General features: G+C 40.1%; 1 protein-coding gene across 1 annotated transcript; it reads right to left on the bottom strand.

The window, feature by feature from the left end:
• Positions 1 to 9,151: 9,151 nt before the first annotated feature.
• Positions 9,152 to 23,201, bottom strand: CCNA1 (cyclin A1). Its single transcript, XM_032219752.1, has 9 exons — positions 23,114 to 23,201; positions 19,591 to 19,769; positions 16,867 to 17,101; positions 16,634 to 16,749; positions 14,256 to 14,479; positions 12,462 to 12,666; positions 11,234 to 11,347; positions 10,199 to 10,332; positions 9,152 to 9,264 (listed from the first exon to the last, which is right to left on the bottom strand). The coding sequence occupies exons 1-9, from the start codon at positions 23,199 to 23,201 to the stop codon at positions 9,213 to 9,215; spliced, it is 1,347 nt and encodes a 448-aa protein (XP_032075643.1). The 3' UTR covers positions 9,152 to 9,212.
• Between the last annotated feature and the right edge of the window lie 1,451 nt (positions 23,202 to 24,652).

The following is a 24,652-nucleotide window of genomic DNA, read 5'->3' as shown; positions in this document are numbered from 1 at the left end:
ACAACAACAATAATGATAATAATAATATTGTGCCAAAAGTTTGGATTTGAGTACAGCAAAACCACTGGGAAAATCAGGTTCAGAAGGTTTTAGAGAATGAGAAAGTCAAGATCTTGTGGGATTTCAGAATTCAGACTGACAGGCACTTGGCCAACAACACACCTGACATAACAATAGTTGAAAATAAAAAAAAGTATGGTTCATTGACATTGTAATACCTGGAGATGCACAAATTGAAGATAAACAGCAAGAAAAAAATCACAAAGTACCGGGGCTTGCAAATTAAAGTTGAGCGGCTGTGGAAAAAGAAATTGTGTGTTGTCCCAATTGTAATTGGGGCCCTTGGAGCAATACCTAAAGGGCTACCTCGCTATTTGGAAATTTTAAATTTATCAGACTTGAACATTCTGATTCTACAAAAAACCACCCAATTTGGAACAGCTTATATCCTCCGCAGAGACGTGCATTGAGCTGCATGGCCGGTGAGGCAAGTGCGAAAGCCCTGCTGAAGTCCCGGTGCCGCGTCCGCCATAGAGCGGGACTGGGACCTGCTCTATGGCGGACGTGGCGCCGGGACTTTAAAGCCCTGCTGCCGTGGCTTTAAAGTGGCGGCAGGGCCCCGGCGGCGTCTGCCATAGAGCGGGACCGGGTTGGGACTTTAAAGTCCTGCCGCTCCCCGGGGAGTGCTCGCCCTCTTCTCCCTCTTGGCAGCAGTCACAGCGGCAGTTCTTGGCACCCATTGGCCAAGCGAGAGGGGCAGGAAGTTTGGGAAGCGTGGCCTCTTCCCTAGCATGGCCCTCCAGCTGTGCAGGGTGGGGGCAGGGAGGAGGGTAGGTGGGTGACTGCCACTCTGGGTTCTCCTCCACCCGCACTCACTCACTTACACACTCACTCACACATACACACACACACACACACCGGCACACCCAAAAAACCCAGGCGTGCACCTCTGGCCGCTCTCAGTCATACCAGTTTCTCACTTTTGCACTCCACGCAGGCAGGCAGTCCCTCCCTCCCTCCCTCCCTCCCTCCCTCCCTCCCTCCCTGCCCCTTGCGGTAGGCAGCCACGCCATCCAAACACCTACAGAGGGCCACCCGCGACTTGACACGTGCATAAGGACCAAAAAGGCAGCACGCTGTTCCCTCCGGCCAGTGCTCCGCTTACCTTCCGCTTGGGCGGTGGGGAGGACGCCGCATTTTCAGCCCTGAGAGTCTCTTTCCCCCTCCGCCCCGTCCGGGGTGGTAGAATCCCAAACCCAGCCAGCTGCGTCAAAGCCCACGGCAGTCACAGCTGTTGCTCTGAAGCGCGGCTCCTTTGCAAAAAAATAAACTGAGTGGCGGGAGGGAAGGCGGTCCCTTGAGCCTGAAGTTTGCTCAAAGAACTGACTCCTCCCGGACTCGGCTCTCGTGCGGTCTCTTCTGACAAGAGCAAGTCTCCTCCTTCTCCCCCACTCCTCTCTCCTCTGAAGCACGCCCTCTGAAATAACCCGCCCAACATAAGCGTGCTCAACTGCAAGGCATGATTCGCTGCTCCCAGATCAGGAGGCGGGAGAATCACGTGCTTCCTTTGCATACAAATTTTTTCGCTTTTTAACCCTTGCTTAACTCTTAAAAGGCGAAAAATTCCTTATTCAAAGGAGGCCCATAGTTCTCTTGCCTCCTCCTAAAGTTAACACTAAGCAGACTCTTAAGTCACTGTGACTTGGAGTCTGGCAGCAACTACCTTGGCTTTAATTATTTTTAAAAAATTCTTTAAAATTCTTTCCTTTTCCTCAATGGTCTCTTGTATCACTGCCTCCTTCACCACTTGGACTCAACCAGAAGCCACCTCTCTGGACATCTTAACAATCACATAAAGGGCATGGGTAATGAATGCAGATTTCCAAGCTCCGAACCCAAAGGACCCTGTCCAATTTCTTCAGCATAACTGGCTCAAACTCCTTCCAGATAACAAAGCTCAGATGCGTCTCCATCACTTCCAAAGTATCTTCGCAGCCAGAATCCAACTTCTAGTGAAGTCATTGGTGTAGTTAGGTTAATCAAGGAACCAGAAGAAAAAATACTCCCATGAAAACTGGCAGGACAATTGCATAGGCAGATAGCTCCCATTCATTCTCACTGATGCTATCTAGTTGGGTAATGAAACATCTGCAAGCAAACAACTAAGCTGAGTATGTCATAGGTTTAGTGCTCAAATAAAACTTAAGGTTACAAAATAACATTTTGTTCCAAATTCACTTTTCTCCGAGAATACAGATAAAGACGCCTCTTTTCCTTTTGATAGGATTAACATATATTTTCATAGCTCAAAAGAGGGAAGAGATTCAGTACTTATTTGGCTAAACATTTCAATTTAATGCAAAGATTAAAGCAAAAACAATCCAGCCCAGCATTTTTCAAGTGGAGAAGATCATGTAGATTGCTCACAGAACAAGCTGTTCAAAAGTATTTGAAACTCCTATTTTACAGAAGCTTTATTGTTCTAATATCATTTATTCCCCTATTTGTCATGTGGACAATTCTATTATATCTGGGGACATGTGTAGGTCTTGGACAGTCAGGGAAATAGGCAGGTCAGTAGAGAACTGGAATAAAAAGATAGTGAAACACAGATATACTAAAAAAAATAATCAAGTGTTGATTAGAGGTGCTGCATCTTGGATGAAGCTAGAATTGTAATGTAATCCTAAAGACTCTAAATGAGGCTTTCCCTTCTTTTAAATCAGTGCCCCCCAACCTTTCTGGCACCAGGGACCAGTTTCAGAAGAAAAATGGCCTTCCACAGACCAGTGGGGGGAGAGGGATGATTTTGCATGCAACTTACAATTCTGTGCATGCGTAGATGAAGCTTTGCTCACCCGCTTGCCTGCCTTTTTTGTGGCCCAGTTCCTAATAGGCAATGGACCAGTTCCAATCTACAATCCAAATTTAGATGAAGCCAAGTATTCTAGCTGATGTATTTGTCCGGAGGCAAATGAGGCATGGCATAGTCTGTAATGTGACTTGAGTGCAAAAAGATTTCAGAACCTTCTTCCTAATCCACAATTTGGGGCAACTGACCTGCCCTTTCCTTTCTGAGCCCAAGTACTGTTTGTTATTTGAATTGGCGTTCATAATTGTCCATTTTCCATTAACCTGACAATAATCTTTTTGGCCAAAAGTAAATAACAATAAAACTCTTCTGAAATTCCAATAATCCTATCAGTCTCTAGACTAAAGCATCATTAGTGAGCAATGAGATCAGATAGCAACAACAAAGACAAATACAATTGTTTCTCTAATCTAACCAGATTAGGGGAAAAAAGTGTCTTTTATGAAGGAAATGTATAGGGAGGGGGGCAAAGGCATAAGAAATGTGAAGCTTTGGGTGGACATTTCATTTAAATATGCCATAAATTATTACAGTGAAAGCAAGACAGAGACCAAGTATAACTCCAGGTTACAAGGCAGAGCTTTTATAGGTAAAAGCTATGCTTTGTCATATGACAAAAAGTTGATATCTCTTCAAGAGAAGCATGTAAATTTTATTAGTCATGGCGTTGTGGTCATCAATGGTTACACATTAGAATAATTCTCATTATGAAGAGCATGTAGTAATCAAAATGACAATCTTCCTCCATTTTGTCAGCTTTATTATGCTGCATTCTTTCCACCTTTTTTCAAACTGATGTCACTGCTTAACATTTTATTTTATCTATGAATTTATTAAAATTGTCTCTTCACTAATGCGAAAATTTCAAGGACAGATCAGAATCATGAATAACATCCAAATGCAAATAGCCAACCAAAAATAGGAGAACGGCAAAAGAAAAACCATCTAGATGAATCTAAGGACAAATGGAAGAGATGCATGTTATTCCTTCATAGACAAATGAGCTCAGAGAAAATGATACACATCTCTGGGAAAACTCAACTCACAAAGTAAGGATTAAAAGACTTTAGGCTGCCTATCACCATGAATGATCTTCATAGCTGCTTTTTATTATCTCATTTTCTTAAAAATTTGTGGGGCCAAATTATAAGAGATTATACTGTATATACTCGAGTATAAGCCTAGTTTTTCAGCCCACTTTTTGGGCTGAAAAAAGCCGCCTCGGCTTATACTCGAGTCAGTGAAAAATTTGCCCGAAATGGAGGAGAAAAAGGGGCGGGGCCATGCCGCTGGGTGACACTCGTGAATGGCCCAGTGCCCCTGTGAGTTTCCCCTCCCTCTGTGTCAGTTTGCCGCGCAGCGCGCACCGCACCATCCCCCCTCCTCACGTTCTAATGTAATGCAGGGCTGTCTTACGATTCCCCTTCCTCCCCCTCCTGCCGCTCTGCAACAATGTCCCACCTCCTCCTTGTTATGGCAAGCAGCCACATAGCGATGTCCCACCTCCTCTGGTACAGTGATCCAATGATAGGAATCACTGTGCCGTGTGTCATAGGAGGCGGGACATCGCTCCCGCGGCTGCACGGGACATCATCATCACAGCGGGACATCAGCATCATGAGGTGAGTGAAGTATTTCATTGAATACACCGCTAGTTTACTGTTTTTCTTTGAAATAAATATTCAAAAACATTATTGGTATTTATTTTTATTTTTGAAATTTACCGGTAGCTGCTGCATTTCCCACCCTAGGCTTATACTCAAGTCAATAACTTTTCCAGTTTTTTGTGGTAAAATTAGGTGCCTCGGCTTATATTCGGGTCGGCCTATACTCGAGTATATACGGTAGTCACCAACCTAAAAATGCTCAGCACAGTATAAAATGAGCTAATGATCTCATCTGGCATCAGTGAGTATCCAGGCCTGTTTTATGTTAAGCTGCAATTTGATTCTTCACGTTGTATACATTGAGCCAATTATGGTTTCACGAATGCAAATCATGGCTTAGTACACCAAGTGATAGGAATATACTCTGTGTGTGCACTTATGCAGGCATAAAACATAAAAGTGAACTGTTGATTAAGCTTGACCTAGATTTTATTAATGCCAAAAGAAACACCTCTTTTTTTTTTATGCAGTTGTCTTATCTTCACTGCAAACATCAGCCTGTTATTTTCTGCCAGATTCATTATGTAAACTCAGCTTCTTATTGCGTTGTTGACTACTAAGGAATTGTGTGTCCTGAATTTACATGAATGCATTCAAACTCTTGTATACAGGGGGGAAAAAGTTTTAAAACTGAATAATGCCCTGGGTAGTTATGAAACAAACACAAACTAGAAAAACAAGGAATTTCAGTTTAGATTGCAGCGACTATGGAAGCACACATAATGTAGTTGCTGGTCTTATTTAGCAGGAAAAATGTGCTAAAGAAGTCAAATAAAACACTCAAATGATGTAGGAGTTTAGGTGACACGGTTTGCTTTCCTAGATGTTATCTAAGTGTTCATGGGACTTAGACATCATAATGAAAATGGGGCGTAGTGACATGAAAGGCTCTAAATGCTCACTTTTAAGTGAAAAGAATAGCTTAGGTGTTGGGGCATTAAATGGGTACTCATCATATGGATCCCCAATGTTAACAGTTGTCCATCCTTGACTATTCAACCATAAGGCTAAGGGACAATAAAGATAAAAACAAAATTTCATTATGTGTAATCTCCTCCCTCTTCATATAGCCCTTAAATCTTGCCTTTAGGATAGCCCTTAACACCCGACTCTTCCCACAGCAATTAGGGATAGTTGAGTTTGTTTTTAGATGGTTTTATTTTTTTATTTATTCATTATGTGTTTATATTGCATGCTGTTCACAGTCACACTAGCTGAGTTGGCCAGCCTTATAATTCTTGAAACAACCAAACAACTTAAATGTGCAAAAGTACATTCTGAAGTATAAGATGTTCCAATTTTGATTCAATATATTGTAACTGTATATACAGTGATTGAAGAATGCCTAGCTAAGACACTTCAAACATTTTGCTTACTTCATAATATGCTCTGGAAATTGAATTTTGTCACCCCTTACACGCTTGTATAACTGATTGAAGTTGTAACTGATAGAACCGAATTGCTCATCCAGACTATAATACATAGCACAAATGAATATTATAGAAAAATGGAAGAGTCTTAATTGATGCCTCAATGAATCTGAAGGCTTTGTGACAAGTCAGAATCATCTTATGATGGAGTCCGCCAAGACTTCATATTTATGAACAGTGAACAAGGAGAATCTTGGCAGTAGCTTTGATCTTAAAGTCCAAGGCTGGAAGGCAGAAACAGCTGCTTTCTACTTAAACTTCTCATGTCAATTGCAGTAAAAGTTGAGATCCTGTAACTTAGTTAACATTAGAATGTTTTGTCCTTTACAAAGTGTCCTTGGTCTTCTTGTCTTGTGATTTATCTTGAGATTATCTCAGGAGATGAAGAATGAGTATGTTCTGTACATTTGTTCCCAGACTGCACCTTGGAATGCTGTCAAGATCACTGTTAGATGTCATTAGCACCATCTAAGTAGTGTTCTGGGTATTGGAGATCATGAAATTATCCCATCAAAGTCTGTGCTGGACTGTGAGGAGAGCAAGCTTGCAGATTAAAAGTGTCTCCTCTCAAAGCAAAGGCTGAAAAAAAATCTTTTATCAGTTTCATGCACACTTTTGAGCATGATTTTTCCTTTGTCAGTGAAATATTGCCAATCTAGTAAACAGTACTAACCTTTTAAAGACAATAGAGGAAAGTTTACTTCTTCCTCCTCAGTCCTTATGTATGATGTGACCTTAGTACTACTGCTTCTTAGCCTACAAGGTTCATTTACATTCACATGAAAGGAAATAATTGCAAACATTCAGTGTTCACTGGTTGGTGTACCTGTTGTTGTAGATCTGCAGAAATGCAGATCTGTTGCATTTTTAACTGTCAAAGTAGTGTCATCAATATAACTTATCGATATTTCTTTTTCCTATTTTAAAATCACATTTCTTCTTCCCATTCAGCTCCCCTTAATACACATTCAGCATACAGTTTGAATTAATAAGAGTATAGTGTCTTGTCTCACTTTTGCCTGTCCACATTGGCTTCCTGACCCACGTATACATTTTGCGTAAGGTCAATGAGATATGAGCCGTGGTGGCCCAGTGGTTAGAATGCAGTACTGCAGGCTACTTCTGCTGACTTCCAGGGGCCAGTAATTTGGCAGTTCAAATCTTCACTGGGTCAAGGTTGACTCAGCTCTCCATCCTTCCGAGGTGGGTAGAATGAGGACCCAGGTTGTTGGGGCCAATAGGCTGACTCTGTTAGCTAAAGAGGGCTGTAAAGCACTGTGAAGTGGTATATAAGTCTAAGTGCTGTTGCTATTGTGGAACAATTACTGGAATTGCCCAGGTATTAACCGCCTTGATGGTACTCCCCCCAGTTTTATATTCCTTTCTAACCTCCTTCTTTACTTGGGGCTGCCCCTGAAGAGTGCTCAAAGACTGCAGTTGGTCCAGAATGCAGCCGCGCGAGCGGTTAGGTTGGTAGGTAGAGGGCTAGAGAGAGAGAAGTACAGTAGATAGGTAGGAAGAGAATGCAGCCGCGCGAGCGATAATGGGTGTACCTAGATACACCCATGTTACACCTATCCTCTGTGAGCTGCACTGGCTCCCCATTGGTCTCCGGACACGCTTCAAGGTGCTAGTCGTTACTTTTAAAGCCCTACATGGTTTAGGACCTGGTTACCTGAGAGACCACCTCCTGCCATTTACCTCCCAAAGACCGATAAGATCACACAGATTGGGCCTCCTCCAGGTGCCATCGGCGGGTCAATGTCGGCTGGCGACCCCCCAGGGGAGGGCCTTCTCTGTTGCTGCCGCGGCCCTATGGAATGATCTCCTCATAGAGATCCGGACCTTCACTACTCTTCCGGCCTTCCGTAAAGCTACTAAGACCTGGCTGTTCCGGCAGGCCTGGGGCTGTTGATCAGCATCCAGCCCCATTTTAAGTGGTATGTATGTTGTGTAATTTTAAATAACTATATTTCTATTTTTAATTTTTATATTCCCTGGTTGTCTGTAAGCCACCCAGAGTCCCCCTGGGAGTGGGCGGCATACAAATGCTAATAAACTTAAACCTAAACTTAAACTTACTTCAGTGTGCTTGATGTTGTCAGCTTGAAGGCTATCAGGTAGCTATAGTGGTCATTTTCATTCAGACTCTTGGTGTTATTTCCATGGGGCATTTTGATTCCTTTAATTTTCATTAGTGTTATAGATATTATTATTGTTGTAATGTCAAACCACTTCCCATATTTTATCAAGTGAACTAAATGAACATGTCCATGTAATCACCAAGGGTTGAATTTCATTCAAGGGAATTTTTACCTTTCCAAATGAACACGATTAACAGCTTCAAAACACTTTTTTTCCATGAATATAATAGCAACTTTTAAAAAAGGTGTCCCTACTTTAGCCAAAAGGAAATGCATGCCTATAAAATGTCTGTTTATAGTATTCCCTAGATAAGGAATTTCTAGCTCACTTTCAGCATATAATAAGTACTAATAATTCTCCCCATTATCAGCATTTCACTTCTCCAATGCTTCCTATATTATTTCTAGTTCTTCCGTTTTGCTGGAGAACTGTCACCTAATACTGATTAATTACAGTAGAGATTAAATTGCTTTATCTTGAGATGAGAAAAGGAGAATTTGAACTTGAGAAATCCATGTAGGTCAAACTAAACTATTAAATAAAGTCTTTCTCCACCATTTCTCCCTAAGACATAATACCATGTTTCCCTGAAAATAAGACAGAGTCTTATTTTCTCTTGACCCTTGAAATAAGCACTTGGCCTTATTTTGGGGGAGGTCCTATTATTTTTGAGGTGCAGGAGGCGGCGAACGTGGTCACCTCATGGCTGCTACCATGTTGCAATATTTTTGGGAGGGCTTATTTTCAGAGGAGGTCTTATTTTCAGGGAAACAGGGTACCAGTTTTCATTTTGTTGGCAAATTTCATTACGCCTGTTTAAAACTGTTCAAAAGCAAAGGAGATATACAAAGCTAACAACCATTTTTTTCCTTTTGAAGATGTTTATTAAAATTGTCCTTAGTTTATGATAAAAACTACAATACTGAGTCCTTGTAATACAATATACCTACAGATCAGAAGATCATCTAAAAATAGTTTTAGCAGCAGATTAGACACATGACCTGCAGTGCCCTATAAAAATAACAAATTGGCCAGATCAACTCTATTGATCAAGAGGCAAGTGCTTCAGCTTCTGTGTTTTTCTGGGCATGCTGCAATTCATTGTAGAGGTAGAACAGTTGGTGGCTCCAGGAGGGAAACTTGCATATATCTGTAAAGAAGGAAGCCACTTATTACTGATCCCAAGTTGACCATGACAGTCTCTTAAGCTCCAGCACTCTATATCAGTGGTTTGATCGCAGAAACCAGGGCTGTATAGGACATCACTTGCCATCTCTGGAATGTGCATCAGACCATCCACAAACAGAATCATAGCACCTGTATGAATTGCTTTAAAGCAGCTGCATCTTTTCCAGGCCCAAACACAGTCCCAGGAAAACACATGGTTTTATTGCAGAATTCCACACAGGAATAAATGTTGGAAGATGTATGCTTCTGAATTGCGGGTATTCTGACATTCCCAAATTATATTCTGTCTGCAAGAGTTAGGTATTTTTTGGAACTGATGCTTATTATATTGCTTTAGGATATTGATCTATTACCTAAAATGATGCTGTATTTTGAATATATATCACTCGGAGAATACTCAAGGAAGAAATGAAAGTAATTTTTCAGATTCCTATAATTAATTTCAAGGTATATGAATATCAGTAGGTAATGTATCCCAAAGGTGTCTTCAATAAGTATATAATGAGGGAGTTTTATTACCTTGAATAACTAGAGGTGATTTATCAGCAGAAATACAATGAGTTTAGCAAAATAAAAATCCATGCATGTGAATATATCACCCATATACTGTGTAAAATGGATATATGCAGTCTGCTCAGTGTTGTCAGTCTGAATAGATGGGACAAGCAACCTAAGAACTCCAATTTATATTATGTTAGATAGGTATAAGGTAATGGTAAAGGATAAAGGGAACTTTGGTCCAACAACATCGTTTGAAAAGGCCATCTCCTGTGTTACCCCCCTACCCCTCTCTCTAGTTTTTGAGTTCTAGATTGCTTCCATCTTTCCAAATTTGGCATTACGGGCTGACATGGTGATTAGAAGGACAAGATGCAGCTGCTGACCCAAGAACTTACTTAGTCAGCTTGTATTTTTCCCTTATTGCTTGCTGCTGTCGATGAGGCGCATCGAGGCATGCTTTGTGCAGGTCACTTAGGCAAGGCACAATCTCACTCAGTGAGTATCCAGTGAAAGCAGCAAGAGTTTCTGGCTGCTCATAAGAAGACAGAGTTACAGCTTCAGTACTACAAATAAATTCAGAGAGACAAGAAAGGACCTGGAAAGAAACTTATGCTGAATCAGCTATTAAGTTAGGACAGACTTTGTACAACTCAGCAGCCTTACCTCAAAATATTATACAGGGATCCTGAAAGAAATCAATTCAAGCTGCTCATATAGGCAAAAAGCTTTGCGCAGTTTTGAAGAGCTCACATTATTTATCCCATTTATAATTATGAAACCTCCGTCATATCCTACCATATTGTCAATTTTGGCAGGGCTTTTCTAGTAAGCAAAAATTTAACTTCTAATCTTGATTGGATTAATTAAACACAGTTCATATAACTCCTCTTTCAAGATTTAATAATTTTCTTAAGCATTATAATTTGATTTTTAAAGTGTTTATCTGGAAGGAAATTTCTGAAGATTTTTATGCTCTACATAATGGGAACATTCTCATGATATAAAACTGAAGAAGCCCATCACAGAGTGGTATCGCTAGGACTGTTTTCAGACCAAACGGCTACTCCCAAGCTTTACTTCACCTCATTCCAGCAATGACAAATTCACATCTGCTCGGTTTGAGATAAAATCCTGAGCGAGGTGCCAAGATAAAGCCTGTGGTGCTGAAATAAACAGCTGTTGAGCCCAGGCTAAAATCTGTAAACATTCCTTTTAGAGGCATAGCCTAAATAACAAACATTGGAAATTGTTTTGTCATAGTACTGATCTTTTCATTGAAGTAGCCATTTCTGAAGCTAGTTGCTAAAATAATTTTTTTTTAAAAAAACACTGCTAAAGAAAACATAGCAAAACCTCCTTATTCTTTGTAGTTCATTCTTGAAAAATGCCCAGACATATTCAACCCCCTTTAAATTAAAATAAAAGTTTACCCAGAAATGCCGGTTCACAGTGTAGTTTGCTAGGCAATAAGCAGCTGCTGCCATTTGTGAGGGCAGATACTTCAGGAATGGGTCTGCTTCAAGGAGACTCAATTCTGCTATGTACTAAAAGAACAGAATATTTTTTTAAAAGAAGGAACATTAGGAAAGACAAAAGATATCAATATTACTAATGGTTTGGCCTATTTACGCTGATCTATCTGCTTTCTAAACAATGGAAAAGAACTTCCTTTCAACTTTGCCAAATTCTGTATTTACATGGTTATATTGTCTTTGACTGCTTGTACTTTTATTAAGTGATATCATTTTATTTCATATTCCTCTTCAATGGCTTCTGCAAGGAATTTATGGTTTGTTTGTTTTTTTTTGCAAATGGTATTCTTGTCTCTCCCCCACTTATCTCTGTGGTGGGAAGAGAGATGAGGACAATTCTCACCATTCTGGTTCTGCCCCACTTCTTTCAAATTACCCCAAGGCACAAATATGAAATATATTGTACTAAGACCAATGGCATTTTAGGAATAATATGCAATAAATGGACAGGGTTAAAACTCTAATTAGATTTGTTTGAATTCAAATCCTATAAATCCTATTTGATTTCAGTTTAAATTAAATTAGTTCAATATAATAATATGTTCCTTGTGGTAATTCCATCTTCTGTAACATGATGAGTTCATAATTCAATAGCAATTTTGGGAAGAATTTTCACAGCCAAGGCTTTGAGAGTGGATAGAAATGCGTAGCTCTGTGTCTCTCTTTTGCAAATCTCTCCTTTCAGTAATGCAGACTTTCCCTGTTTTAGAAGTGCCAAGATTAACTCAGATACAACACACCTAGATAGAAATTCCACTGGTATCAATTTGTATTTTAAAAATGTAATTTCAACCTAACAGGTCAATATATATATTGAAAACAGATGCCACAGTGCAGATAGGTGGCTATTTGTTTTGTGGTCTAGATCAGTGGTTCCCAACTGGTAATCTGTGGACCACTGGTGGATTGCAAGAAAATTTTGGTGGTCCGCAGAAAAAATATTTGCATTTTTTAATTGCACTACTATTTTATCTTTTTTTTAAAATTCATACTAGTGGTCCACTGGATTTAAAATTATGAATTTAGTGGTCCCTGTGGGCCGAAAGGTTGGTGACCCTTGGTCTGAATGTCCTTTAAATGCTTACAAAATATAAAGCCAATAAAACCTATAAAGCCAAGAACTTACCTTCGCAAAGTTCTCCATCTTAAGACTTACACTGTGTCTTTGTAAATATTGAAGGAGGAACTGATTGACGGTTGGCACAGTTAAATCAAAAGCAAGTACTTTAAGAAGCAGGTGTTCCATTCGCAACAGTTGCTTTTTGGAATAAGTGTCATCTGTTATGTACACAAATTCTTCTACTTCTGGGGGATAGATTTCTTCATATTTCCTGGGGAAGGGAAGGGGATAGAAAAATTGATTGTATATCAAGTGGGTTTTCATTCAGTTAATCCATGATGACCACTCGGTGTAAGCATCACAATCTTTAAAATGTAAAATAAAAATGTACCTGAGCTACATTTTCATTACAGAGCAGATCTTACTTTTATTCATTTACTAATTTAATTCCTGCCTTTCAAATAGGAGCTCAATGTGATTATTTTCCCCCAACGTATTTTTTCCTACCAAAAACCCCACAAGATTGGTTGGGTTGTGTGTGTGAATGGCCCAAAGTTAGCTACTGGGTTCTAAGGCTGAGGATTGGCTAAACTTTCCTAGTTCGGTACTTTATCCACTTATAACTACTGTCATCCAATCATTTGTAACAGCTAAAATCTTTCACTCAACTCAGCTCGTTCATCTCATTATCTCTTACTCCTCAAAAGTTTTTTTTTATTCATGATTCACTTTTACATTTTCTTATAAACATTTATGCATGAGTCTGTAATGTATTAATATCTAAGTAGTCTATATAACAAATACATTAATGTGTCAGTTAACATTATCGAATATTAAGGGATTATATAAATATAGACAAACTAGGGAATTTGATATTAAATTCTTACAGGCTTGTCTGCCATGTCTTCTAGGCATTTGCAGAAAAGCAAGATACAGGGAAGTAGGAACTATGCCTGCTAAGCAATCTGCATTCAAAACAGCTTTTCTTTTAATCCTACCCTGAGGACTTGTCAAAATCATCAAAATGTGCTTTTGTAAGGTAAAGTTGAAGTTAGGGTGCAGATCCAAAATGAGGATCCAATAACAGATTTCATCTCTAGCGTAGGATGGGCAGGAAGTGTTGTGGATGCAACTTCACTGCTTGCCAGACAGACTGAGATGTTCAAAATGCATTCATAAGAGAAATATACTATATCAGTGATGGCGAACCTTTTTGGCACCTATTGCCGAAAAAGTCATGCGGAAATGTCGTGCGCATGCTCGTCAGGGCTGGGCTTCATAAAAGCCGAACTTCTGGGTTCTAGCGCATGCGTGTCCGACGATCAGCTGGCTGGTGTGCATGCGCAGGCCAGTTTTTGGCACTGCCACGCAGGCAAAAGGATTGTGCTCTGGAAAAGCTGAACCTCCAGGTTCTGGTGCACATGTGCACCCAACAATCAGCTGGCTGGCACGCATATGCACACCAATTTTTGGCACTGCCGAGCGTGTGAAGGACAGCTGATCGTCGTGCACGCTTGCACACCATAAACCCAGAGACAAACAGGTAAGGCTGCATATGCCCTGCGACATGGCTTCATGTGTCACTTTGGGCACATGTGCTATAGGTTCGCCATCATAGTACTATATGCTGATGCATGAACACCAAGACAACTATCCCTTGCAAACTACTCTGAAACTCTTGAATGTTTTAAACCTTGGTTCAGAATAATAAAAGCTGGGAATGGAGGTTGGGAAAAACATGGAACCAAACTGGAAGCATGCTAATGCTTTGTTGTGTTTTTTTAGTCAGTTCTATCACTTTGATAAGCTAGCCAAGAACAGTCACCTGCCACAGGTTGTCTTTTATTGAAACATACTTACGCAGCCAGGAGAATTGCTGCTGTTCCTACAAGTTGCAATTTTCCTCTGAGGACCGACATGCAAGAAAGAAATCTGTCCAAGTAGTTCACAGCAAGGTACAACGTCTCTGTCTGAAGCTTGTATTCTTCACCAACTTCTGCTAGCCAGTCTACTAAGATGGCACGCATCCCTGGGGTTATATCAGGCTGCTTCCTCATGTAGCATGGTCTGGGCCTGTATCTTACCTACATACAAAGGGATTAGAATAAACAGAGGAATGTATCTTCCACACATAATGCACTAAGCCAAATACAGTATGTTTGACTTGGCTTTGGTTTAATGTGCTACAAGATGTCAACAATTGAGACACTCAGTATACAGTCTGTGACCTAATGTGACCTATATTCTATCAGGAAAGTTATCTATGAATGTTCCAAGTTGCTCCAAGAATGCTGGCTGATGGAGCCATTGGGCAAGAAATGAAAGTTTACTCCTCCACCTCCCCTTACCAGGTTTGGGGCAGATATTAAGGACTTTTGAATTGAATGAAAAAACAAAAATGCTAGTAATTGTGGCTCTCCGAATAACTATATCTAAAATAGTTTATTATAACTACCAATCATAGAACACAAAGATTGGAGAGAATCTTAGAATCTATGTAGTTCAATCCTCTGCCCAATGCAGAATTTTACCATGATAGCAACCCCAACAGATGACCATCTGACAGTGTCTGTCACTTCACAAGTCAATCTGTTCCACTATTGAACCGTCCTTACCATTATGGCATTTTTTCCTGATGTCTATTTTTTTGTAATTTAAGTCCCCTATTTCTTGCTGTGTCTTGTGGAACCACTCTGAATAATTCTATCTCATCTTGTCCATGATAAACTTAACATTTTTGAAAGCTATTCCAATCCTTAATTTTTTTTCCCCTTCCAGGCCTTTCATCATTTTAGATGCTCTCATGAAGACACCTTCAGATTGCCAATGTGCTTCCTAGAATGGGTTGATGGCCTAGTGTTTTAGTTGTGATCTGACCAACATAGAAAAGAGAGGAATGATGACTTGTGTTGATCCTGGCAGGATGCTTCTGTGTGTATATTTGGAAATCTAGGATTGCATTTGCTTTTTTTGAACCTCACTCACATAACTGGTTCATATTTAGCTTGTGGCCAAAGCAGCCAATTACTTCTTTATATGCACTAGAGCAGGGATGTCAAACTGGATTTCTTTGAGGGCCAGATCAGCATTGTAGTTCTCCTCTGCGGGCTGGCCGGGGAGGGAGAACGGACACCTTCTGCAGCACCTGCTGGCCAAAATGGGGCACAGTGGGCCATGCACACCCACCCCATTTTCAGCCTGGACAGCTAACTTTCACTAATTTTGAAATAGCAGATTCCTCTAAATATTGAAAGGTTTTATAAGTTGAATGATAAAATGAGGCAGAAACTACACCAAGTGAAAATTTTGGAAGTAGTGCACCAATATTCTTGGAGAGCTGCAAATATATAAGTGTTGCCTTTAAGATAACAGAGCCAATCATGGCTAAAGAACAGGAGGATACACAATGGTTTGGCAAAAAGGGCTTCTGGGAAGCATTTATGATTAAGCCTAACAGTCTTCCCCACTTTGTTTTAAGAAAAGTAGGTTATCTCATTGTTTCATGCCCAATATAGGTCCAGAACATATTATAATCATTTTGGTATAGGAGTACACCAAAATGAGTTCTTTTAAAATTAAATCAAAACTATCCAAACCAACATGAAACCATCTGTAGCGCAGCCACAGAAGCATTTTGGTGTCTTGAAAATAAGAGAGTTACTGTCTTCTGTTAATTAGAATCTGTTTTGTCAGATATATGTTATCTAAATTGTTAAGATACACATTACCTTAATACAGAGAAAGGAAACAAAGAGTAATGTATAGTGGTAAAATTTAAAAAAAAAGTTTCTCAAAACTACTCCCCCCCCCCCGAGTAATTCACAAATAGGGGGCCATAGAATTTAAACTATGCAGAGAGACAGCAGTGCACAAATGCACATAGAGCTATGCAAACAGTAGAGCTAAAATATCCTTTTAAAAACCATTCTTAGCAAGTTATGGGAATGTAAAATCAATAGCGTCAATCTTAAAGCTGTTCAGATAGAATGGGAAGAAGTTTGTGGGAATATTACACAATAAGGAAATCTTCTCCAAGAGGAGGTTTAAGAGACAGTCAAAAGGGAAGATTGGAATTCATGCAGTATATATGTTACATAGCCACTATCTACATAGTGAAAATGCAAGTCTGCTAAACCAGACAACTCGCAAATCGTCCATCTCGGGGATTGGGAATGGCGCATTCCTACAGGGCAATATTACACAGAGCTATAGCAAGTCTGTTTACTTTTTTTACTTACTTCGGCATCTCTTAAATAATTATGTATATCTTCTGCATATTCATCAATACTCATGTCCAATTCGTTATCCTCACAATCTTCATTTTGCAGAGACTTATCCACCAACATTGGAGACACTAGACCAGTAAAATATTCAAAAAGTACTCCTTAACATTCAAATGTTGCTTTAATAAGACGCAACAAATAACACAAGAAGTTAACATCTTTTCCCTATTAAATTAATGATTTGTTACCTGTACTTAAGTTCAACAGTAGATGAAGGTTAGGTTTTACTGTACTGGCCTCCGTTTCACACATACTATATTCCACTTCTTCTGCAGCTATAAAATCATTTTTGCTTCTCTCTTCCACTTTATTTATGTAAACAGTAACGCTTTTCTTGGATGATACAGAGGTTGGCATTAGATATTTGCCAGTCATAGGAAAAATATTTTCTGATCCTGATACTGGTCTCATCATGGAAAGTCCCTGAAAAAAAATACACTGAAGAAACTAGTTGGATAAGCAGCAAACATTTTAAACCAAACAGAAAAGAAGTCCAGTTGCAATGGCTGAACTTCCAGATAATGACTATAGTTCTTTATAAAAAAAATAAAAGCAGTACTATTCAGATCAGCCTTGGTCTTTAAATGTTGATGGACCACAATTCTGATCATCATTGACTGTAGATCATGCTGCATGGCTATGATGGGATCCAAATTCCATCAGCCCAAGATCAGAAGTAGCCACTTTAGATCATAGATCTGGTTCACTGTGATATAGGAAATGAACATTATTTCAGTTCTGAAGCTAACTCTCAGGAAAATGCTGAATACTTTTTCTAGATAAAGCAGAGATGGATATTACAGATTTCTTAAATTACAATTGCCTAAGAACACAAGGAAATCACTAGGCCAAACAATAAGTTTGATTACGTTTCATTTACTTCTTACAATTTAGTAAAAGAGAGTCTATGCTGAGAGTTTCAGTGGCTTACACTAACCAATTTCAAAGTAGAATCACAGTCACAGGTCTGGGAAGGACCTTGGAAGTTTTCTGGTCTAACACCCTGTCCAAGGCAGGAATCCTTATACCATCCCAGACAAATGAATGGCCAATGTTTTTTTGAAAACTTCCGCAATGGGGCACCCATAACGCTAGAGTGGAGGGACAAGCTTAACTGCTCTGCCAGGAATTTCTCCTTAATTCCAGGTAGGCTTTCTCTTTAAGAAGCTTCCACCCAATGCTTCTTCTCCTGCTTCAGCTACTTTAGAGAATATGTCATCTCAGGGCTCACTCCCTGAATTTTATCCAAAAGCTAATCATCAACCATGACAGCCCATGTTGTAATGGTGTCACATAAAGGAACTTTGGTATACATACCACAGGTGGCACCTCTGAAGCTTCTGAATAGGATAGCAACAGGTATAGTGAATTGTATGGGCATTAGCAAAGAACTCAATTCCAGGAATGGCAACAGTTGGCACATAAGCTGTAACTGCACAAAAGGTTTCTTGAGAGTCAGAGGTGGGTTCCTATCGGTTCGCACCAGTTCGGTAGAACCGGTTCATCAAATCTACCGAACTGGTTAGAAGAGGTTCCACCAGTGGACCCCGAAAGCAGACCACACCTACAGAAGAGGTTCCAAAAATGTTTGAAACCCACCACTGTTGAGAGTGATCTCCTCTGCTGATCTAGCAAGAGTCACAAGTCTAAGAAGACCCTCAAGTTACATGCCACTTGAGAATGGAGGACTATAATCCTATCCAGAACTAAAGCTGGACTATTTCTGAAATCAGCCAACCTTAAGATCCACAACCACTCTGTCTTATAGGATTTAAGTCTAATTTGTCTCCCTCCTCCCTATTTAACAGCCCTCATACACTAGGTCAACACTTCTACCACATCACCTTCCTGTCCTGGAATGGAGATATACAGCTGCAGCCCCATCACATTCTCAACTATTTTCCCTGAAAAGCAAGGTTGGAAACGGGCCAGTAATTATCTAGAATAGCCAAGTCAAACAATAGTTTCTTAAGGAGAATGCACAACTACCTATTTCCAGGTTGAACAGAGAATTCCCCCAATGAAGGTGACTTAACCACTGCCAGTGAATCAGGCACACACATGGACATCAAGATCAAAAATCCATGAAGTACCAGAGGAATTACCCAGGATATTTATTTGAAAAATCCCATATAAAGTACACAGATCAATGGCTATTGTACTTCTGTATATTTTGGCTTTGCATATAAATCTAGTTTTTTCACCCAACTCTTTAAATTTCCTTCTATGCTTCCATGCTGTTTACAGTTTCCTCAATATTCAGACACAATTAATGTATCATCTCTCTTACTTATATAAATGCCCCCAAATAACTCTATGCATTTTTTAAGGTTCACTGAGAAAGCAAGACTGAAGAATTAAAGTTCCAGAAATAGAGCAACTGTCTTTCCCAACCTGTATGTAACAAAGGAGAATGCTATTTCCTTATAAGGTAGAAGGTAACAACATAAGCACAAATACTCTTTAGGGTTACATTCCTCCAGAGTGTAAACTGAAAATCCTCCTGGCCTCACAGCTCCTGCTCAAAAGCTGTGGGAGCCATGTCCAAGAGAGCTTTTGCCCAAATACATCTTGGGTGCTAATTGTAGCCTTTCAGAGATTTGAAGGCACTGCTCGTGGTCACTCACGCCTTAGAGTCTACTGATTATTACTACAAAGTCCAGCTTGTCCTTGAAAAGTATTCAAAAGCTTCAGCTGATCCTGCATAGCTAAGGGAAGCTTTCCTTCCTTGACATTATATAGTGTGTGTGGTGTGTGTGTGTGTGTGTGTGTGTGTCTTCCAAATCTGAGAACTGAAACTGAATATATTTTGGAAAGTTCTAAGGCTTAAAACAGAAACACTGAGCCACCATTCTTTTCCCTTCATCTCAGTCACCCAGACAACTGTTTATCCAAAATGCTTTCCAACTTACGTGGGAAGAAGATCTTAGACATTGTCCATTTTCTCTCAGCTCCCCAAGAATAACTCTGTGCTGGGAATTCTGACTGTCATGGGGTACAACTGGAAGTGGCAGGGCACCCCGGAGTCCAGCTTGTACCATCTCATCATCCTTGTTACTATGATACATTTCCTGCAAATCAGCAGCTGATACTGTGGGGAAAAAAATATCATCAATTATGTTTTCAAATCAACTTGCTACTCTCTTTGGCTTAGCACGTATAAGTGAAAATCTTCGAGCATGTGACATTTTCACAGGGTTTCCACAGCACTCCCATTATCTTCATGAGAAGCTGCATACCAACAGTCATTCAGCTAATTGCCCACTCCACCTATACATTGGTTTTCAAATATTAGAACTGTATTAGCATACCTCCCTATCTATGATTGTCCTCAAATCCAGTAAGCTTTTGAAAGAAGATGGTAATGATAATATTAAGACTGTTCCCCCCAGGATAATTTTGTCATTTGAAAGCTATGCACTTCGATTGCCCGAAATGGCATATAGCTGAAGATCTTATGTGAACACCTAGTTGTAATTCTGTAAGGTACCTGCAGTATCTCTAATCTATTCAATTAACACAATAATATGAGTTTGCAAGATGCTAATCCATTACCTGACTAAATGGGCTAAGTTCACACACTTAAGTAAATTAATATATGGTAGACCAGTTTACAGTACAAGTGTGCTCTGCAAATATAGCTACATCCATAAAACCAAGTCTCCGTCAATCTCTTCCAAGAAAACAAGTCGAAATCCCATGATACTTAGGCTATATTCATGCATCACAAAGCCACAATGTTTCAATTGAGTATAAATAAGCCCATTGAGCCAATAGGGCTTATTTACCAAATCATGGTTAAAAAACTGCATAAATCCAGATGCTAGTTACCTAGGTCATGGGTCTCCAACCTTGACAACTTTAAGTCTGGTGAACTTCAACTCCCAAAGCTGGCTGGGGAATTCTGGGAGTTGAAGTCTTCCAGGCTTAAAATTGCCAAGATTGGAGACCCCTGACCTAGAAGGCATGTCTAGTCCATCGTTGTTACTACTTAATTGTTGTTACTACTACAGGTAATTAAGACCTTGGGAGACCTGCAAGCTTGCTATGGGATAAAAAACATTTATTGAAGTATCCCAGAACAAGAGTTTGAAGGGGGGGGACCCCACATGATCTTATGTTATGGGTGAGCTCTGGAAGTTAACAGCAACAGAGTTGGAAGAGGTCTTGAAGGTCATCTAGTCCAAACCCCTGCTCACGCGGGAGACCTATACTAGGGATTCGATCCGCCGACCTTTCTGATCAACAAACTCAGCGCCTTAGCCACCTAGTAAGGAATAATTAATTTCAAAAGCAGAACAACTCCCCCCCCCCCCACGCCCCGCATCACATTCAGGGCGAGGGCAGGGGAGAGAGGGAGAGAGAGAGGAAGGAAGAAGGGAAGAGAGTTCAGGATGACTCGATTTGTTGGAACTACAACTCCAGGCAAATTGAAAAGGCGGGCAGGATGGGAGAAGGAGCGGTTCGCCCCGAGTGCTGAACCTTCCTTCCCCATTGCCCCTCGGCTGTTCTCTAAAAGATGCCGGGAGCAGCAACACCACCACCACCCCCCGCAAGGACCTGGCGACAAGTTCCCCATTTCTTCTTGCAATACCCCCGCCGCTCCCCGTTCCTCTCCACCTGTAGCGAAAGGCGTTCCTTTAGGATTCCTTTAGTCCAGGCAAGGGAAACCAACGGAGTTAGACAAGGACTCAACGTAGCCTCGCCGGCCTCCCGTCCCAGCCTATATAGCCGATAGCCAATCAGCGGCCGACGACGCCGTACCGCCCAGTCCGCCGGCCCTTCGGCGTGCGCTCTAATTACTTTCAAGCCGCCCGCGTCTGTTGGGAACGGCCAGTTAGAGCCGGCGGTCGCCCGCCCGCCCGCTCTGCCGCTTGCATGCGGAGGGCAGCTCCCGTGGCAACCTGGGATCTCCATAGAGATGTCTCGCCTCTTGCCCGAAGGAGAAACTTTGCCCATCCTGACAGGGAGTTCCCACACGTTCTCTCGACCTCTCGCGGGGTCGTTACCGCCTGGATGGAAGTGGAAATGCCTCGAAATAATAAAACTTCCAATGGACTGTCTGCGGAGAGTTGGCTTCCTCCCCTCCTCCCATTTCATTCTTTTGTTGATTCTTGTTGTGATGAGTTTCAGAGACGCGCTGGGCTAGGCAGGGCAGATCTCTCACACACACACTCTCACACAAACAAACACACACACAAACACAGACGTAAAGGTCCGTCAATAAAGACTCGGATACTATCGCTGCTCCATGTAACAGGCAACAGAAAGGTTCATACTCATTATACTGTAATTTGCCAGGTTAACAACACAATAAGTTACAACCACGAATTTCAAACTAGGTTTGCTGAATTAATTGTATTTATTTATTTATTTATTTTATTTATTTTATTTATTTTATTTATTTTATTTATTTTATTTATTTTATTTATTTTATTTATTTTATTTATTTTATTTATTTTATTTATTTTATTTATTTTATTTATTTTTATTTATTTTTATTTTATTTATTTTTATTTTATTTATTTTTATTTTATTTATTTTTATTTTATTTTATTTATTTTTATTTTATTTATTTTATTATTTATTTTATTTTATTTACTTTGTCAAACGTACTAGATAACAGGTATATGTATAAACATGGACATGAGCACATGAAATGAGTACAAATAAATGGGGACCGTAAAACAGGGACGGTAGGCATGCTTATGCACGCCCCCTTACAGACCTCTTAGGAATGGGGTGAGGTCAACAGTAGTCAGTTTAAGGTTGAAGCTATGGGGGTTTGAGGACGTAACAACGGAGTCAGGTAGAGCATTCCAGGCATTGACCACTCTGTTGCTGGAGCTGTGTTTTCTACAATCGAGTTTAGAGCAGTTCACCTTCAGTTTGCATCTATTGTTTGCCCATGTATTATTTACTAAACTACAAATAAGAAAACCCAATATGGTTTATTGTGATATCTGTGATAATTGTTCTAGATGAACAAGAGCATTTGAAGTTGACATTTTTTTCTAATGTTCTTTGAAATTTTATCTTTTGACTACAATGGTTTAACAAGTTATTAATAAAGTTACTGTACTGCACTAACCCAGAAATCAATGTGGTTTGGATACAGCTAGCCCTCCGCTAACCAGTCCTCTTAATTAAAACTTGCTACCAAGTCTGAAAGGCACAGAACATATCTTCCAAACACTGGACCAGAACTCAAGAGTTAGGTCTTGCAGAAGTGAGATTGTTATTTCTTCATTAGAAAAATAACTGAAATTTCTGCCAATGAGATTTATGAGTGCTAGACACTATGGATGGTACAATGTGTGATGGCTGACTGGTTCAACCTTAACCCTAATCTAGCCCAAAATATTTGTTTTAGCCAAAATCTGAGGCAGCAAAACCACAAGTGGATTCCAAGGAAAAAATGTAGCCTAATTCTACCTGAACCAAGGGCATTTAAATTTGAGCAAATGACATGAAGTTTGGTTTTCAGAAACTGGGACTGAACAGCTTTTAAAGTAGGGGACATAGTTGTGCACTGTATAGCAATAAACCCAACACCTTTACTTTGTACAATTTTATTGCTACAGGAATGTAATTACAGGTATTACCTTGAAAACTGACATGTTTTGAGATTGTGTTAGAAGCTTTTTGAGCTCTAATAAAAACTTCACTCAACTGATTATACCAATGGGTGATGAGTTGAAGTGCATATTTAGATACTTGAAGTTCTTAACCTGATCAATGGGTCTTTAGATAAGGTTGACATCTAGCTCTAAAGAACTTAAATCAACTGATTTAATTTCCCATTTAACAGGGGACTTAAACTGCATTCTAGGGGGGAAAAAACACCCTACAACTTTGGTTTATGTCAGCCCTTCAAAATAGATCAGACTTGAGCATCAAAGTCATGAATACTAAAGCTACCTTTATTGTAGAGTTACAGTAACAATCTCTTGCAACTCTGAATGCACCTTTGTCGTCCCCATTTTAACCTAAAGATAACTATAAGACTCAAGTCAGAGACGCTTTCTCAAATTCCATTCCTGCTTTGGGCTTAGATTTCTCTTATCTGAGCATTGTCTTGGCTGCAACATTACCTCCTTTTCTTCAAGATTATGCTCACAGCTTTTGAATACCTGATTTTAAGAAATTCCCTAGAACAACTCTACACAAAAGCAACTGTGAATCTATGAAAGGTACTTGTGTTATGGATAAAATAGCCATATCATCCATAAACAAAATAATTGAAATAGGAAGATGGGAAGGTGTTGGAAGGTGAACTTCTGGTTAGAAAGACACAATATCTCATTTATATAGAAACGGAATAAGGACCAAGAATGCAGCTCTGCTTGATACCTCAGAAGCTAGAGATGGGGTCGTTAAATCACCATTACAATAGTTTCTAATCTGTATTGCAGTATCTTGATAGAAAAGAAGTAACAACCTGAGCAAGTGAAAATCAATGGATGTTCTGAGTAATTTTCTCTCTGGACTTTCATGAGGAATTGAATGGAAGGCTGTCCTGTAATCAATAAAGGCAACATAAAAGGTGTGCTTGATAGAACTAGATTTTTCCTCCGTTACATGAAAATTGGGCACTCATCCATGGTGGAATATCCTGATCTAAAATATGCTTGGAAGTTAAAATAAAAATGTTCTCAATTTATTCTCAAAATTTAAATGGGTAAGAAGCAGTGGTGGGGTTCAAATTTTTTTTACTACCGGTTCTGTGGGCATGGCTTTGTGGACGTGGCTTTGTGGGTGTGGCAGGGGAAGGATACTGCAAAATCCCACTCCCACCCCACTAACCTGCTTTCCAGCTCCATTCTCCTGTTTAGGGCAACAACAGGAGCAAAACCAGCTGGGATGCATCGGGGACGGGGCCAGCCTATTTGCTGGTTCTCCGAATTCTCAAAATGTCCTCTACCAGTTCTCCAGAACCTGTCAGAACTGGCTGAATACCATCCTGGTAAGAAG

The sequence above is a fragment of the Thamnophis elegans genome, chromosome 6, assembly GCF_009769535.1.
Source record: "Thamnophis elegans isolate rThaEle1 chromosome 6, rThaEle1.pri, whole genome shotgun sequence".
Taxonomy (NCBI): Eukaryota; Metazoa; Chordata; class Lepidosauria; order Squamata; family Colubridae; genus Thamnophis; species Thamnophis elegans.
The sequence above is the reverse complement of the archived record's forward strand: the minus strand, read 5'-3'. Positions and strand labels throughout refer to the sequence as shown.